Raw genomic sequence first — 16,469 nt, 5'->3', positions numbered from 1 at the left:
GCTGTCAGAAAGCATTCCAATAAAACCAAACTTCCGAAAGTCAGGTTTTGTGAGATGGCAGTTCAGCTGCAATGGACATAAGCACAGCAGACTCTCACAATTTGTGTATTAGAGATTCCTCTCCATCTATTTTTACTTTTAGTTTCCACAGCAGAGTAAAAAAACCTCACAGAATCATCTAGGTTGGAAAAGACCTTGGAGATCATCTAGTCCAAGTATTAAAATTAAAACCCAAATCATTTCTTCTCGAATGCTCAGTTCAGTTCTTTCTTAGGGTAGAACACACAGACACAGGGTCAGAAAGGACTCTGCAGGTTATCAATCCCCCTTGAGCAGATCTCTGTGTTCTCTTGCAATTGTCACAGCTCACTGCCTGCTCCAGAAGCAGGTCACAGCTCACCTGAGATCCTTTGTTTGGACAACAGGAACTCCCTATCTCAGAGCTGAAAAGGACCAGACCTTGAGTATTTCCCCCTGCAGCAGGGTTCTGTAATTCAGTTTAAAAATACTAAGCTATGCTGCCAGAGTCAAGGAGAGCAAATGCCACAGAATCTTGCACACTTTGGGCAACACACACTGCGAAGGAACCACAACAACATGTCTCCTCGGCACCCCAGAGTGGTGGAAGGGAGAAAGCTCTGCTACTTCAGCAGCCCCAAATAAATGCTCTCCTGCTCTGACTCCATACTATAATACCCTGTGACGGGTAAATGGAGATCACATCGGACTCTCCCATGTCCACAATTCATCTGAGACCTTCAATTTCAGAACTGTTCTTCTTTACTACAACCATTTAGATAAATAAATAACCTATAGCTGTCAGTGACTAATTTTCTCTGCTCTTTAGGGGAGCCATGCATTGCTACCTCTCTCATCAAACGAGTGCTCAGCCCAGTTTGGAAAAGGTTCCTTTGGGTTATACTTACGTTCTGGTGTGCTGATTGCACGGCCCACCACAGAAGCATTTCCTCCAGTAGTAGACTGTTGATTCAGGCTTTGAAAGGATACTAGAAATAACAAGGGAATAATTAAGAATAGAAACGTATTCTCTCAGAGACCTCAAGGGTCTAACAACGAGGCTGTGTCAACTCGATCTAGTCCAATGCCAGGTCAGTTTGCAGCAAGCTCCCTACCCTGCTTGCTGCCAGCTGCGCTCAATGGAAGCGCCACAGCCGATAAACTTCCTCCAACACTCTTGCTGCGTTGCTTGCTTCTGGCTTCCATCGCTTTCCTGGCAGAGTTCAGGATGGCAAGTGTGCTCAAGGATGCTGGCCTGCAGGGCAAAAACCATGACCAAAACAGTAAAATGCTTTTCCTTCTGCAAGCCCAGATGAGATCTGTGTAGTGAGGAGAGAGACCTGTCCCCTCCCAGTCCCTTGTGATCTTAAACAGCAAATGGAATGGAGAGGATTATGCTGCAACACCGGTGACTTTCATACCCCTAAGGAGTGGATAAGCAAAGCAGTAGCCCTGCTGAATATCGTAACTCATAACAGAAAGAGAAACCAATACCTGCGACTGAGTAATGGCTGTTTCGGAACATCAGCACTAGGTGTAGTAAACTCAGAAGGCACGGAGGAAGGACTTGATCCGGGTGGTGAGGGCTGTCTCCCACTCTGAGGAGACTGAGCATTGTTATTCCGGCCACCAGAAGATACAACTCTCTCCGAAGATGGAGGCTGCTACAGAAAACAGGAGAAAAGATCATGTCTAACAACGGATACAAGTGTAGAAAATCCTAGATTTCCAAGCTGCTTAGACCTACAGGCTGTGTGATTAAGAATTGCCCTTTGTGAGATGGATGTAAAAGGGTGCTAGGGAGAAAGAATTTATTGGCCAAAATTTTAACAAGAAGCAAAGAGGAAGTTTTGATGGGATCCGTATGTCCTAGTTTAGAGGTCTATACATAGGTGCTCTTTTAAAGTCAGCAGAGAGAGAAAGGTACTTCCAGGGTAGAAATCATCTCATCTTAAGGTAGGTATCTAAAATAGTTCAGGACAGTTGACCCAAGCACATACTTATTTCTTTACACTGACTTTGAAAGAGGATCTGCACGACTAGGACAGATCTAAGTTTCCACTCTGTATCCACCTAAAGTCAGACAAAATGAACCCTTTTCTTTTTGACCTGTTTATCATTTTTATCACTCTGGGAACAGAGAACAATACAACATGTAAGCACAGCCAGTCGCAAATTGAGACTTAGTTTTCCCTTCAAATAGAATTCTTTTTACATCGTTTGCTGCTCCCCTTTGCCTGATGTGTTGTTTGTCGTCGTTCTAAACGTATCAAATGACTCTGAAACCAAAGCTTCTGTCGGCAAATGCGAAGAGGCACAAGAACATTCCATGACCATTCTGTTACAAGTGCTGTAACCAGGTCTGCAGAGGGTCTGTGTGTTACGTGTACACAAACTTAAGCAGAGGAGACAGCACGTGTACAGAGTTAATGGCACCAACCACCTCTGCCTGTGCTGCCGAGACCTGCTCCTGCTCCAACTTCTTCTCCATGGCCAGCTGCTCTTCGTATTTCTTCATATCATACTCCAGCTCGGCTGCCAGCTGCTTGTCCACAGCAAAGAAATCTTTGATTTCATTTCGGTAATCCTGCATCATTTCCTGGAGCAATAAGGAATGTTTAAACTCTTTCAGAAATCTCTTCTGACTACTGATTCATGTCCCCATTCAGATCACAGCTGCTTAAGTGCAAAAGGAAATACCAGTTGGTAGAGCAGAGGTGTTTTTAACAGACTAAGAGTTTCGATTCCAATTTGTACTTCAGAACATGGAAAAGCTTTCCAGCATTCAAGCTTTCTGCCCACATTCCACTGAGGAGGCTCACACGTAACACACTGCGAGATCCTTATCTAAAATCCCTCCACCTCCTACATTATTTAACACAGTGGCAGTGTCACAACTTCATATGCCTTCTAAATTTCCTTCTAAGAAGGCTGTTCGTTCCATTACTGGTTGCACATCTAACACATTAACTCAAAAGAGTCAAAAAAAAACCCCCGAAAACAAAACACTTCCCCTTACCCGTAGGTAGTACATAAGGTCCCGAAGAGCTGGGATCCTCTTCTGTTCCATCAAAGACTTCAGTGACGTGATTACTGGGATGATGTTTTCTATGAAGTTCTTCTTTTGAACCTTTGTTTGAACAAGGCATTAACAGTTACATGGTGCAATAAAGGAGAAGCCACTCTCTGTGGTTAGATGAATGGCCTAAGTGAGAGGAGTTATCACTCCATAGCAAGGGAATTACCACAATTAAGCCTGCTCTTACTCCGCACGCATGCAGATAGGCTTTTAACCTAAATGGAGTCTTTTAAGATACATCACTAAATCAGTCATTTCTCACGTTGAAGGCAAATTGCCAAAAGGTGCATCAAAAAACATTGTAATGCTCAAATGCTTTACCAGCAAAAGACCCGTGGAACAAATCTAGCCTAGCTTAGCTTCGCTGACTTCAGAGGAAATGCATTTCTGATCACTCCAACTAAACCCTCAAGTACAAGCGTCCTTCACAAATCCAGCCGTAACATTTTCATTTACAACACATGGTGCTTCCCCAGGTGCCCTCAGATCAGAGCCTGAACAACAGCCTACGGGCACAGTATGTCATTGGCATCGCTGCGTTACTTGGAGAAACTTGTGCAAAAAAAAGGATCCATCACAAAAGGGTAAAATTCCTCCCAGCACGGTGGCCAGCCCTCTTCCCACACCAGATCAAGTGCCATTCACCTGCGAGATGAGCTTTTTTTGTGCCACCTGCATGACAGCATTGGCCATTGCCATTTCATCTTCGTCGGGCTGAATGTCTTCATCGGGTTTGGATCTCATTGTCGATAGCTTAATTTCTTTGCAGCTAAGGACTGTGAACGTATCCGAGAGCAGCTCACTGGCTTCCAAGTCCAGTGGAAGGATCTGATCCACAAAGCATGCTGGAACACACAGAAAGAAAGAAGTATTTTACTGGAAACAGCATTGCCAGTAAAGACAGGAAGATAACATGGCTGGTTTGAGAGCCTAATGGTCTTATATAGGCACCAGTTCCTTGTTTGTCAACTTTTTTAAAGACAAGGCTCTTACCTAGGAGGTTGTGGCTGATCTTTGTTGTAATGCTGAACCTCTGCTCATCTGTGAAGTGGTCTAGCAGGAACCTGTAGATACGCATCCTTTTTTCTTTGTTATCTTTTCCCTTCAGAGAGAAAAGATTCTTTGCCCTGTGGTAGAGCAAGACATTTTACAAGGGCCAAGTCACATTATGCGAACTCACAGAAATAGTAAGACTTTAAATCGGCAAGGAATGTTTGAATGTCACTTTCAAGACCCATAAAGCTGTTAGGATACCACACACTCCCACAAATTACATGCAGAAGTCCTCCCAGAAGTGTCACGGGGAAGGCAGGACATTTAATTTAACACTGTTTCCCCCCTGCTGCATACATAATTATAAGCACCATGAGCGCTTTGCTGTGTGGCCAGACAGCCCATTTTTTAGTGATAAGGAGATACAAATGTGCTCAACTGACCGCATGCTCTGGGGGAACCTGTTGTACTTCTGATGTTTCTCGTAGCTATTGAAATGGAAGATGCACTCAATGAAGTGTTGGGAGAACATTACTGGATTCCTCTTCAGCAAGAGATGCACCAGGCAGAACTCTGCAAACCTGGAAAGGAGTTAAAAAAAAAGAACTTATCAGGTAGATTCTAAAAGCCACCCCTGAAACACAGTGTAGGGTTCACAAGCTGTAAAGCAGGAGGATGGTTTTCCCCTGCCAAGTTTCCCTCAACACCACATTTAATTCTTGCCCAGTTCCATCTGGGCTGGAACAAAGATATCGGCTCGTTACCTTTAAGCATTTTTTCATCCAGGAAGAGATAGACGTTTTCAGCACTCACAATACTACTTCGGTTTTTTGCCATTAATGAGAGACAAAAATAAATTTGAACTTGAATCCAGACACAACACTTTTGTTATTTAAATAACTTAAGTTCCATTGTGGCCGAGACCCTTGCAGTACTTGGCAAAAAATGTCAATCACCAGAAGTCCTGCAAGAGCTGCAAGTCAAACCCAGCCTTGAAGACTGTGGTTTTGTCTGGATGCAGTCACTGACTGCAGATGTAAAGAAAAAGGGTCCCAAAGAAACAGCACCGTGTTCCTTAGCTAAAGCTCTAGGAACATAATGTTGCAATGACACCATCTACTGGAAAGACATTTTTACATATTAAAAACCCAGTGAAGAAAAAATAAGTTTGAATATGCACTAGTAAGCAACGATAGGTTGATGGTCCTGGAAACACCAATCTTCACGTTGATTGTTTCAGGTGGAAACAGGTCACAAGGTGTCCAAGCGTCCTCTGCATCTGGCATCCCTGCACGATCTACCATCCTTAGAGAAACCTGCCCCACTCCATTTCTCATGTAACAGAGCAGCTTGAGACTTTGAAACCTCCAAAAACTTTACAAACATGCACTTAAAGCCAGTGTGCATAATTCCTAAGTACTACACAATGTGGTAGAAAGCTTAAAAAGACAAGGCATGCCTTATCAGAAAAAAGAGACTATTTAATCCTATTCCTAAAACAAAACGAGCGCTCAAGACAGAGCTTGTTAGAAAACCACAAGGAAGATTTCATAAAGGCTTCTTTCAAAAATTCCTTTTTTTCTGGACAACCGAGAGTCACAAATGGAGCAGAGCTGCATGTTTTGAAGACAGCCAGGAACACACAGCTTGCTACTTTGGGACCTTCAGATGACTTGGAAAGAGGTTCACCACTCCTTTACTACCACTGCAGACCCTGAAGTGTGAACAACTGTAGAAGTGGTTCATGGAATAATCATCTGCTCTCTCACTGAAATTTTTCTTCACATGCTGAAGGTGCAAGACTGAAACTGGTTTTGAGTACATCTCTGATCTTCAACTCCTTTGTTATTTAACAAATGAGTTATTTTACCTGGCAATATCTGGATTTGGATCCACCAAGACACTGACGAAACGGAAGAAGAGAGAGTCTTTCCATTTCACAAACTCCTCCTGTAAGAAATTGGCAGACAATAAATTATCAGCCTGAATTAGAAAAAAACTGAGTGTAAACCTTCAGACTGTAGTCAGGACAACATCTGAGGGAGCCTATAGCAGAACGTACATCAGGCAGATAAGCAAGCTATTCAACTTCAGCTGGAGGCACACGAAACACACCTCAAGACAAGTGTTTTGGAGGACGCTTTAAACAGCATAAATGCCACAGCAGCAAGCATCTAGCTTTATCACAGATATCAATAAAAAATTAGAAACATGAAAAATCTGTTCTCCCATCCCAAGGCACACATGCTCTTCAACACTGTTCTCAGAGCCAAATGCATTCCAAATCTGTCTTGGTTGGCTTCCTATGAACATTGGGAGGGTAAACATCTTGAGCCTCTCAACATTTACATCTCTAGGACAATAAGCAGAGACAGGAGGAGAAAAAAAGGTGCTATGATGCTCATTATATTCATGCATACAGGAGCAAAATTGAAGGGAATTCAAAGAAACAGAGAGAAGACAAGGAAAGAGGTAACCATTGACTAAAAATAATCTTGTTATCCAACTGTGTTGTGTCCTCGATACGATTCCTGCCTAGCTAGCAAAAAAAAAAAAAAAAAGCAGTAGCAAAATACATAGTTTAAAAATCTTCTTGAGTAAGTGTAGATTAATCAAGGTACAAGCAATACACCCCCTGGTCAGGCTGCCAGTGTTGAGCACACCAGAGGTACTTGAAGCGGGCTGCCAGCTACACACCTAGGACCTCTATTTACCTGCAGAAGGTTGGTAAGCAGGATCAGCGTTTGCTTACGGATGAAGGGATTTGGGTCCTTCAGACACAAGGAAATGTTGGGAACGTATCTGTCCACCATGGATGTGTAGCGGATACACAGATCACACATAACGATGACAACGTTATTGCGAACAGCCGCATCATGCGACACCTCCAGTTCTCGAGCTAGAGCTGCAACGCATTTCTTTGCCAGATCCTCATGCTGTAAACACAATTTACCTGTGAAACAGAGATGAGACTGTCAGTGCTGTGAATATATTCTTCTTCCTAACCACCACAGCCCAGCTTACTGCATCCTTGGAGTCCAATACGAGCCAAGAAAGGAACCGGGAAGTAAACAGGGGAATAAACACGCTGAAACTTGATGAGCAATCTGCATGATCTCTCAAAGAAATGATACTTCAAGGAGTTCTTCCAAACTCCTCTGAGACCTATAGTGTGGGTCTCTATGCCAAATTCCCTCCTTCACAGAGAACTATTTCTGTGTACAGGGTATTATTCAAAGCAGCTAAAAAGAACAGCCCCAGCTGTCATAGGCATAGCAGGGAGACACCCACCTCTAAGAGCATCACTAAACCAACTTAAAATAAAATAGCCTGCATGCTAACGTTACTTCTCCCTGTTTCTAAGCTCTTATACAAAAGTATTAAGTGTCCCAAAGCAGTTAAGGAAAGAATAATACTATCTATCTGCAAGAGAAAAGACTTGTTCCTAACCACAGAGGTACTACAAAACCAGAACTCTCACTTTGCACTCTCCATGCTACTGGAGATGTGGATTGACCAGGCTCCTCTCAAAGCAGCTCTTCACTCATGCTGAGGAGAACAAGTAAATTCATTCTGCTCTCAGCTGCACCAAGAGCACCAAGTTTTCTCCATCTGCTGTTGAGCGCCGTACTACGCCTAAGATGAAGGCAACCAGACAGCAACCAACGCCAAGTACAATTCTGAAGGACGTTGCTAATTATTAATCACCATTAACGTATTAACTGCCTTGAGAAGCAGTCATATAGCTGGAAGGATTTTTATGGTTTGTGCAACTTGTTACCATGGATATTTGCATCGCTAAAAGCTGTGAGCCGAGGCAACGCAAACATTGAGTGCCGTGGCTATCCTTTACAACTGACACAGCTTTTGAGCAGAACTTTAACCCCAAAGAGTAGGAACTGGATACGCGAGGGCACGCTTCTACTGCAGGGTGGCAGTTACCTAGAGTAATGAATGCGTGAGCTCTGACCACAGGAGGCATGGCTGATCCTCTGAATTGGGACAGTGGCTGAGAATCTGGCATTTCCTCACCATCTGGAGAACCAGACACTAGGAAAGAACAGTCAGGAATGAAAATGTGCTTTTCTGGTCAACAGTGTTGTCTGTCAATGCAAAACTAAAGGCAGCAGGGAGAGAGGCTCACATTGGTCCTTGCTGACAGAAGCCAGGATGGACTGAATCAAGAGAAATATGCGTTTCTCTACTTTGGCTGGACACAGCTGGGCAGCCTCACCCAGGACAAAGAGGTGTCTCACCTGCAGGGAGAAAGCAACACTGCAGTCAAAAGGCAATGGCTGAGCTAAAATTACGTCAGCGGGAGTTGGTATGGTACTTCTCCAAAAACAACTTAATACTCCCTCAGTCCTTTCCAGAAGACAGTAGCTAGAGAACAGAAGGTGAAGCTTTGAAACAGAAATGGTGGTGTGTGTGTGTGTTTAATATGCTGTAACCCCCACACATCTACTAATAATATTGAAATACTCCTCAAAGCATTCTATGCGTTTTACAGACTTATTTCCCAAACAGCTCATCTAAGAAGTATGAGTGGAAAAGCAAAGAAACAACATGTCATGTTATGATACCCCATGTATTTTTAATATCTTTAAAGCAACTGATGTCTAAAACCATTGTATGCTCCCAGGCCCATAAATACCAGATTTCATTACGAGCTTACGCACAAGGTGTGCACGTCAGTATTCTCCTACGTAACAGTTATTGGTGTGAACTTTAACGAACACCGATTTCAAGTCCACCTACATCCCTTGACCAATCTGGGAAGAGGAACCAAACTTACCAAGAGATCTTCTTGCAGCTGCTCTGCTCCATCCTCTTTGAGGACTACATTTGAAATATAGCTTTCACAGGTCGATACTAAATCTCCACACACCTGGTTGAGCAGCTTCTGTTCCATAATTAAAATTAATTCAGCACTTTATTAATTAAACAAAATGTAGCTGTAATATCCGTCCACACATGAATCCCTAATCTGAAAGTCCTTATATGCTTTTAATAATCTAGATCCTATTGAAATCAATCAGACAGTGCCTTAGAGCTTTAAAATTCTTCCTGCACATGAAAGGATGTGTGCAAGTGTCAAAACGCCTTGGAGTATCTGGCTTTTAATGATCCACAGGCCTAAGTTTACTTCATTATAGAAATCACACAGATTTAAACAAAAAGGAGGGAGGTGACTGTTTCATGTATATCCAACACGTTTGAGGTTGTCTGTGTGAAATTTTTAAATGTTGTTTGGAAAAATGCAGTTCCAGCCAAATGAAAACACAACGTGAATTCTAAGAGGTGGAAGGGAAAAAGTTAATTGTCTACCAGATCTAGATGATCTAGAAAAAAGAAAGATCTAGAAAAAAAAAAGAAGAAAGAAAGAGAAATGATGCTTTATTTTCAACTCAACTTGGTAACATAAGAAACCAAATACATATACAGATGGCAGCTAAAGTGACCAATGTACAGGAACATCTGCATTTGGTTGTAAGCCAACCTACTGTGATGACTGTACCTACAGGGGAGGATTTTCTGCCTGCCAGTTGAAATCACGCAGAAACCATCAATCCACTCTGGCTTTTGAAGCACAGAGTGTGCAGTTTTGCATACTGTTTACTAAACTTTATCGGGATGCCCGTTACAAAATAACTGTCATCAATATTGAAAAAGAAATATAATACATACAGACAGAGAAATCATTAGCAAGGGAGACCTGCATCAGTTTTAGCTTCTCTGTGACTGTGCTCAGGCTGAGATTTCTATTTCACCAGCAAACGATAGCCCACCTTCTCACTATGGGACTGGGACAAAGCTAGGGCATAAAACAAATGGGGGCAGAAAAGAGAAATGTGCAAGTGGTGTGTTCTTAACTCCCTGTTTGATCCTGTGAAAGTGGTCTAGAAAATATATGTATCTACAGCAGCTCTCACATAGAATAATCAGAGCTTATAGCATAGAACTACACCTTCAAAGTAGAGCAAGCCTGAGAAATAGCTGATATCATAAAGGCACAGCAATAGGTCTCTTTTAGGAATTCTGTAAAAACTTTGACAGAAGGCAAACGCAAGGTATTTCAGATGGGGGTGGTGGAAAAAGCCCTTCTGAAAAAAGATTTCTTACGAGTCCATCCTTTGCTACAGGACGCTCTCCAGCACAACTGCAGTGAGCGAGAGCCCTGAGCAGAACAGACTCAAGTTGCTGGAGTCAGATCCTCTTTGTTTAGAGAGGTAATCAACCTACAGACTGAACAGAAGCTGCCTTCAAGAGACAGCCCTCCTAAATGTGAAACAAGCTATTTTAAAAGATGTATTTTAAGTCACACCTGTGCTTCCTCTGGCACATCTACATACGCACAGCAGAGCTTCTGCAGAGTTTCTACAGCTGGGCTAATCACCTCCAAGGGACACTGAGACTCCCTCAGCCAGCACTTGATATTATCTGAAAATGAGATCACACACATAAAATGAGCATTTTCTAAGCTTATCAACTACTTCTGGAGAGGAAATAACTGTTAAGATGGGAGGCATGAACCCTGCCTTCCCCTCTGCAGTTTCTCAGGGCCACTCACCAATCAGCCTCTCACAGGTGCTTTTAGGGAGGTGCTTTGCAACATGACCCACGACACACAGTATGTGTCCTGTAGTATCACCGTTCATCTGCTGCTGCCTGAAGAATAGTAGAGCAGACAAACTGACATTAACGCCACGGAACAACACCAAATCACAGTAGAAAAATTCTTTCATCTGGGCTATGCATTATTAAGGCAGACCTGTCAAACCAAATGAAAACTCAAAAAGCTCACAGTAAGAGTTGGTTACTGCACAAATCTGCAGGCCATTGCTTGCTTCCTAGCTGCAGAACTGATTGCCTGAATAAAGAACTGTGATCGAAGCAGCTGAACAGCACTCTGCCTGTGGAAGGCCAGAAAGTGCCCACTTGCTTTGCTCCTCCTCCTCCTCCTCCTCCTCACCCCCATCTCTCCCCTGCAGAACGGAGGGTGGTGTTCAAAGCACACATATACCTGCTGACATTGTCCCAGGATTCGATGATCTTGGAATAATCCAGCTTGGGTGAAGAACCTGCCACCTTAGCAAGCAACATCCAAGCTGGTATGGCGTTCTCTGTTTCCACATGAGACATGACTTTATTGATGAAAGTGGAGGGGAACTTGTTCTGTTTGGACCACATATGGAAAGCTTTGTTCAAGTAACGGCTACAGGGAAGAAAGAAAAGTAAGTTAAAGGAAAATTAAACAAAATACTTGGTCTTAGACATTGGCAGTAAAATCCAACATCCCTGTTCAGGATACACTGGGCAACATAACAAAGCTGCTATTGCTTGGCATTCCCACTACTCAGAGTAGATATTTTACTAACAGTATTTTCAGTCTTTCAGCTCATAATCCTGATGCCCTACAGACCTGGCTACAGCATGGATGTAGTGCTCTGTGTGCGTAAGACAGAAGGTCCAACTGATACATTTTCTTGATGTGTCATGGTGTAATTTCAGCAATGTGTAACAAAGACTTCTAGCAGTTGCTATTTAATACCCATAATGGGACAGGATACAGTGATGTTAAGGCACTATAACTTGCTCATTTTTCTATTTAACCCTAGTTACCTACTTCACGTTGAAAGAGTTCTGAGATTTATCAAGCTGCAAGGTACAATAAGGTCATGAAGAAGGTGGTGCCGTGAATCTGCAAACTATGTTATAAAATAGTCCAAATTAGAACATTGACAAGTTTCACAGATTGGCAAGGCAGCACAACCAGTATATCATTTTCTATTTCTGAGCTATTATGCCCTGTTGACTAATAAACATACAGCTGTCTTTAATCAATGTTGTGTCCTTGTCATACTGTGTGTCATCCCATTTCTTCTGCTTCTTCCCACAGCATTCTGCAAAAGGCAGAATAATTCTATTTGTCATAAGACAAGTAACATATTGTACATCAGAATTAATAAAAGGCGATGTTCTCCTTTCTTTATATATCTTCTCTTACTTCTGTCATCAGAACACCTCCATTTGACTTAAATATTCATGCTGCTATCAACACATCAAGAAGAGCACGCAACACTCCTGTATATGAACAGTGTTCAGGGTTCAAGGAGAGAGCACAGGTAACAAGAGCAGCAAGTGAAAATACCTGACACAAAGGAAAACTGTGCTCTGCCCACCAGCTGCCAGCTTGTCCATGCTTGATGGCTCCTCTGTCCCAGGAACTGGCAGAGCAACACAAGCCCCTCAACATGATAGTTTCCATCTCTAGCTGTAATACGCACTTATGCTGTTTCAAGCAGGGAATTTAAATAGCTTAAAAAAACCTCCCAAACCAATCAACTTAGCTCCTTCTCCTTTCACCATAACCAGCCCATGCATTTAAGCAATATGTAAACTATGATACCTAATGGTCTGTGGCCATGCAGCGAATGAGAGCACTGAGAGTAAAAACTCAGACTCTTATCTTAGTCCTCCAGTCAACAGGCAATTTCCTTCTGTAAAGGGAAAGTTGCATATTCTAACGGGATTAAAAGTAAAAAAAAAAAATTCTGGATTTTGTCCCTGAATGCTAATGTAGTAAAGGCAATAAAAACATTCAATGCATTGGACAAGGGGCTATTACAGAAAAGACATCAGAGCCAGCAGTGAAGGGGAAAATGCACTTACTTCAGCTCCCGGCTTTCTGAGGTCAGCAGGGTAAGGAGATCCCACGCTAGAGCCTGATTTACATCTTCCCTCCTGAATTTATTATAATGTTTTATATGTTGCAGCAAGTGCTGGTCAAGGCTATCCAAAGCCTTTTCCTGGACAGTACTTTCAGCATCCATCACCACAGGCACCACTCCCTCTAACCAGGCCTTCTGCACTAGAGCATTACTGGGCTGAGACTGAGAGAAACACACGTTGTATTAGAAACATTTTTAAATCATTCGAGGATCCTATATGGATGGGTAAGATCAGCAAAGGCCTAGAAACCTCCAGATTCAGCTACTAACTTTGAAAACACATTTTAATAAACCCCAGCATGCTGCTGAAGTAGCACTGCAATGTGGCAGCATATGGGACAAGGCAACTCATATCTCCTTGACACCACAAGGTATTTGATCATATGTATGATCAAGCTACCTGGTGCTTCTGCTAAAGTACTGTAATGCTTTGCTTTGAAACCATATAAATAATTATAACAGTATCGCAATAAAGCTGTACAGCAGATGATTTAACACACACACACAAAAAAAGAGAGCTTTGCTTAATATAAACCCGATGCTCCAAGCCTGTTACTAACCCTTCGCGAATAAATAGAAAAGAAAGAAAAATATTGCAGTGCTATCATCTACACATTACATCTTAGTAAAGTGATTCAGATTTTTTTTTAACTTGAGAAGGCCAGCAACATAAACATTTTCTCCATGACACATAAATCAACAGCCACAAAAATAAATGTTTCCAACAGTTGGAAGCATTCTACATAAATCACAAGTATGTAGAAGAATGAGTCATGACTTTCAAGTCAAAAGGTAATAAACTTAAAACAAGAGTCATAAAATGAAAATTCAGTGAACGAACAACTGACGTGTACCAGATCTGTCTGCTTCCTCCTCCCTTTAACCCACAGTTCACTCCTCTCAGGTCTGCATAAGAATTCATGACATTGTTTTCTCACCACAAGGAGCTCTGTTATAGACTGCAAGGCCTGCTTCCGCACAGAAACAGCAGGGTCCCGGCAACAATCTTGAAGAGTGGACAAATCTTCTGCAGTACACAGGGTCACTTTGTGCTTCAGGATGTTTGTAAGAACCTGGAAATCAAATACCAGCATAACTTTGTCAGGAATACAGGCCACGCGCATCGAGTAGCAAATCAAAAATACAATCTACCTCCTACCAACTTTAGAGATTAATTTATCTCACCCAGAGCGAAACATCACATTAACAAGCAGAGATGTAGAATGAAACAGAAAGCATCTTTTCAGTCATTCTGATTTTATAACAGCATTTGCATAGAGTGAATGTCACTGTTTGCCCTTGAAAAGAATGTGTCTCTTGTAAGAACCAGATCTTTTGCCTGGTAAGAAGGAAGATGGGATATATATATATATTTTTATATCACAAAGCATTAAAACAATTGTAAAGCCTTAACTGGGAAGCTCAAATCAATGTGTGAACTGAGGAGGAGGAGCTGAGGTGTAGGGGACTAACGGAGGAAGGCCATCAACAGCAGACACACATTTTTTTAAAACGAAGTTTTCATCAAAGCATCTCTCTTTAAAAGCTAATGACTTCATTAAAAAAAATTGAGCAGCAAGCAAAGAAACGCATACCTCAAAGAGGCTGGATATAACATAATCTCTTTGTTAACAAGGTCAAAACAAACTAAGCAGCTAATATGCTTCGGTTTATAAGGAAGTTCGCTTAATTGAAATGCCTATTGACATTTGAAAAGAGCCTCTCTTTCTAAATGACGGAATAAGAAACTGCCAGCAAGAGTACTAGAAAAATTTTCCATCCTCATGCTTGCATTATTTACCCTGTAGGCACTCCGCAGGAATAGCAGGAAGCTACAGGTGGGCAAACTTACATACAGTTTGCTACAGTACCATGGCCTAATTATATATTTTCAGGGCATTGCGGGTAATCGCCAAGAACAGGGAAGAACACAAAAGCCACCATACCTGGAGAGCAGATTTCCTCACGTTTGTTTTCTCATCCTTGGCTCTCAGTCGCAGGATGGCCATGACTTCTTTTCCTGGGCAAAACCATGATAAAAAGAAACGACCCACACCATTGTTTAGCAGCTCGAACACACTGAACAGCGCAGCGTGCGGTAGCTCAACTGAACAGCAATTTGTTGCCTGAGACTTTCAGAGGGCAAGAAAGGAGAACAAGGCACAGCAAAAAACCTCACAAAATAATTCAGAATGAGGTATAGAGGGGAAAAAAAAAAAAAAGTTTCCCAAGTTCTTTCATTTGAAGATATATCTTAGGGCATATCACAAAAGAAAGCGAGACACCAAATCGTTTGATACATGCAGCAAAACCAAACAAATCTGTAATTTCGGACCTATTTATTTGTCTACATAAAAGATGTTAGTCTTCCTTCATAGCAGATGAATCATGCACAGGTCTAACAGAAGTCTGTAGCACAGGTAACCAAAAAGCACAGTGAGGGCAGACCACAGGCAAGTGGATCCCAGGCAGACCCAAGAGAGGTCAACAGACTTGTATGCCAGGAGCTCGGAATGCCTACAACCTTTGGTGAGTTATGCCTCAGAGCTCCACACAGTAAAAAGTACTAATATATGAACTGCTGTGCTTTACAGAGGGCAAATTACTCCGTTTTATGAACTGACTGAATTCCTTGAGGCTGCAGAATGGCAGCTGCAAAGAACCACCATAGAGTCTGCAAGGAAACCAGAACACATCTCCCCTCCCCGAACGTCAAGTTAGGCCTCAAACTTTACTTTCCATAGCCATTCATACTTATTTCTGCAAGTTTTCAGGAAAAATACATAATCAAGATGATAGTTTATTAACACAACTGAATACACAGAGCCACAGTCAACCGCTTCTCACCTTTTGAGCCATTTAAATGGACTATTGACAAGCTGCAAATACCGACTGCAAGCATTTTACCGTTGCTTTTAAGGTTTCTATTTATTGCTCTTTGTTAGGTTTCTTACATCAATAAGTAAGGTTTCCCAAATATATGCCAAATTTGGAAATCTGTTGCTTAGAGAGATTCGTGTGGAGACCCACTCTGTTGCCATTAAGAAATGGGAACTTATCAAAAGTAGTTTGAAAATAAATTTTTATCAAAGGAAGCAAAGGGACTTTGATCTGCACTTTCTTAATGGGTAGCTAACTACAATCGAATCTTCCTCCTGAGAACAGCTTGACAGAAAAAGCACTGAACCTTTTTATTGCAAGATTTTGCTGTTAAAATAGTCCAGCTCTCATGAAGGTGGCCAAATCTGCTAAAATAATCACACTTTGCCAACTGACATTGATTTTACTCACAGTGATATAGGAAAGAGGAAAAAAAACCCACAACAATCCCCCCGCACACCCAACCAACCAACCTGAGCTCTAAAACTATCAAGGGAACGTAATATATTTGTACGCTGTTGGGCAGTGGTAATTCTGCAGTGCATACCTCACCCTGCAGATTATCCTCACCCTTCTTATCTTTGTCCTTCTGCATTTAGCACGTTCTGACTATCAGCGAAGATTTATTTCGCTTCTAAACTATGAGCTGTTTGGTCTTCACAGAAATGCAAAATTAGCACCAGCATAAGCCAAACACAAGCGTGTGCCAGACAGCTTTGCTAATGCACCTTGACTGAGTCGCAGAGCCCTGTATTTCAGCTATCCTC

At 42.1% G+C, this 16,469-nt stretch overlaps 1 protein-coding gene across 1 annotated transcript in view; it reads right to left on the bottom strand.

Moving 5' to 3' along the window:
• Nucleotides 1–16,469, bottom strand: part of NCAPD3 (non-SMC condensin II complex subunit D3) — a 29,363-nt gene that overhangs the window by 3,051 nt on the left and 9,843 nt on the right. Inside the window, exons 14-32 of the mRNA XM_074927393.1 lie at nucleotides 14,769–14,842; nucleotides 13,761–13,895; nucleotides 12,764–12,984; nucleotides 11,115–11,306; nucleotides 10,662–10,759; nucleotides 10,416–10,531; nucleotides 8,886–8,993; nucleotides 8,235–8,346; nucleotides 8,033–8,140; nucleotides 6,805–7,043; nucleotides 5,961–6,040; nucleotides 4,534–4,671; nucleotides 4,091–4,224; nucleotides 3,743–3,942; nucleotides 3,038–3,148; nucleotides 2,459–2,617; nucleotides 1,513–1,682; nucleotides 1,134–1,273; nucleotides 927–1,007 (exon numbers count right to left, since the gene is read on the bottom strand). Coding sequence (XP_074783494.1) covers nucleotides 927–1,007; nucleotides 1,134–1,273; nucleotides 1,513–1,682; nucleotides 2,459–2,617; nucleotides 3,038–3,148; nucleotides 3,743–3,942; nucleotides 4,091–4,224; nucleotides 4,534–4,671; nucleotides 5,961–6,040; nucleotides 6,805–7,043; nucleotides 8,033–8,140; nucleotides 8,235–8,346; nucleotides 8,886–8,993; nucleotides 10,416–10,531; nucleotides 10,662–10,759; nucleotides 11,115–11,306; nucleotides 12,764–12,984; nucleotides 13,761–13,895; nucleotides 14,769–14,842 — 2,616 coding nt within the window. The remainder of the gene's footprint in view (nucleotides 1–926; nucleotides 1,008–1,133; nucleotides 1,274–1,512; nucleotides 1,683–2,458; nucleotides 2,618–3,037; nucleotides 3,149–3,742; nucleotides 3,943–4,090; nucleotides 4,225–4,533; nucleotides 4,672–5,960; nucleotides 6,041–6,804; nucleotides 7,044–8,032; nucleotides 8,141–8,234; nucleotides 8,347–8,885; nucleotides 8,994–10,415; nucleotides 10,532–10,661; nucleotides 10,760–11,114; nucleotides 11,307–12,763; nucleotides 12,985–13,760; nucleotides 13,896–14,768; nucleotides 14,843–16,469) is intronic.

The sequence above is a fragment of the Athene noctua genome, chromosome 26, assembly GCF_965140245.1.
Source record: "Athene noctua chromosome 26, bAthNoc1.hap1.1, whole genome shotgun sequence".
NCBI classification, from domain to species: Eukaryota; Metazoa; Chordata; class Aves; order Strigiformes; family Strigidae; genus Athene; species Athene noctua.
Note: the sequence above shows the minus strand (reverse complement) of the source record. Positions and strands in the feature narration are given on the sequence as shown.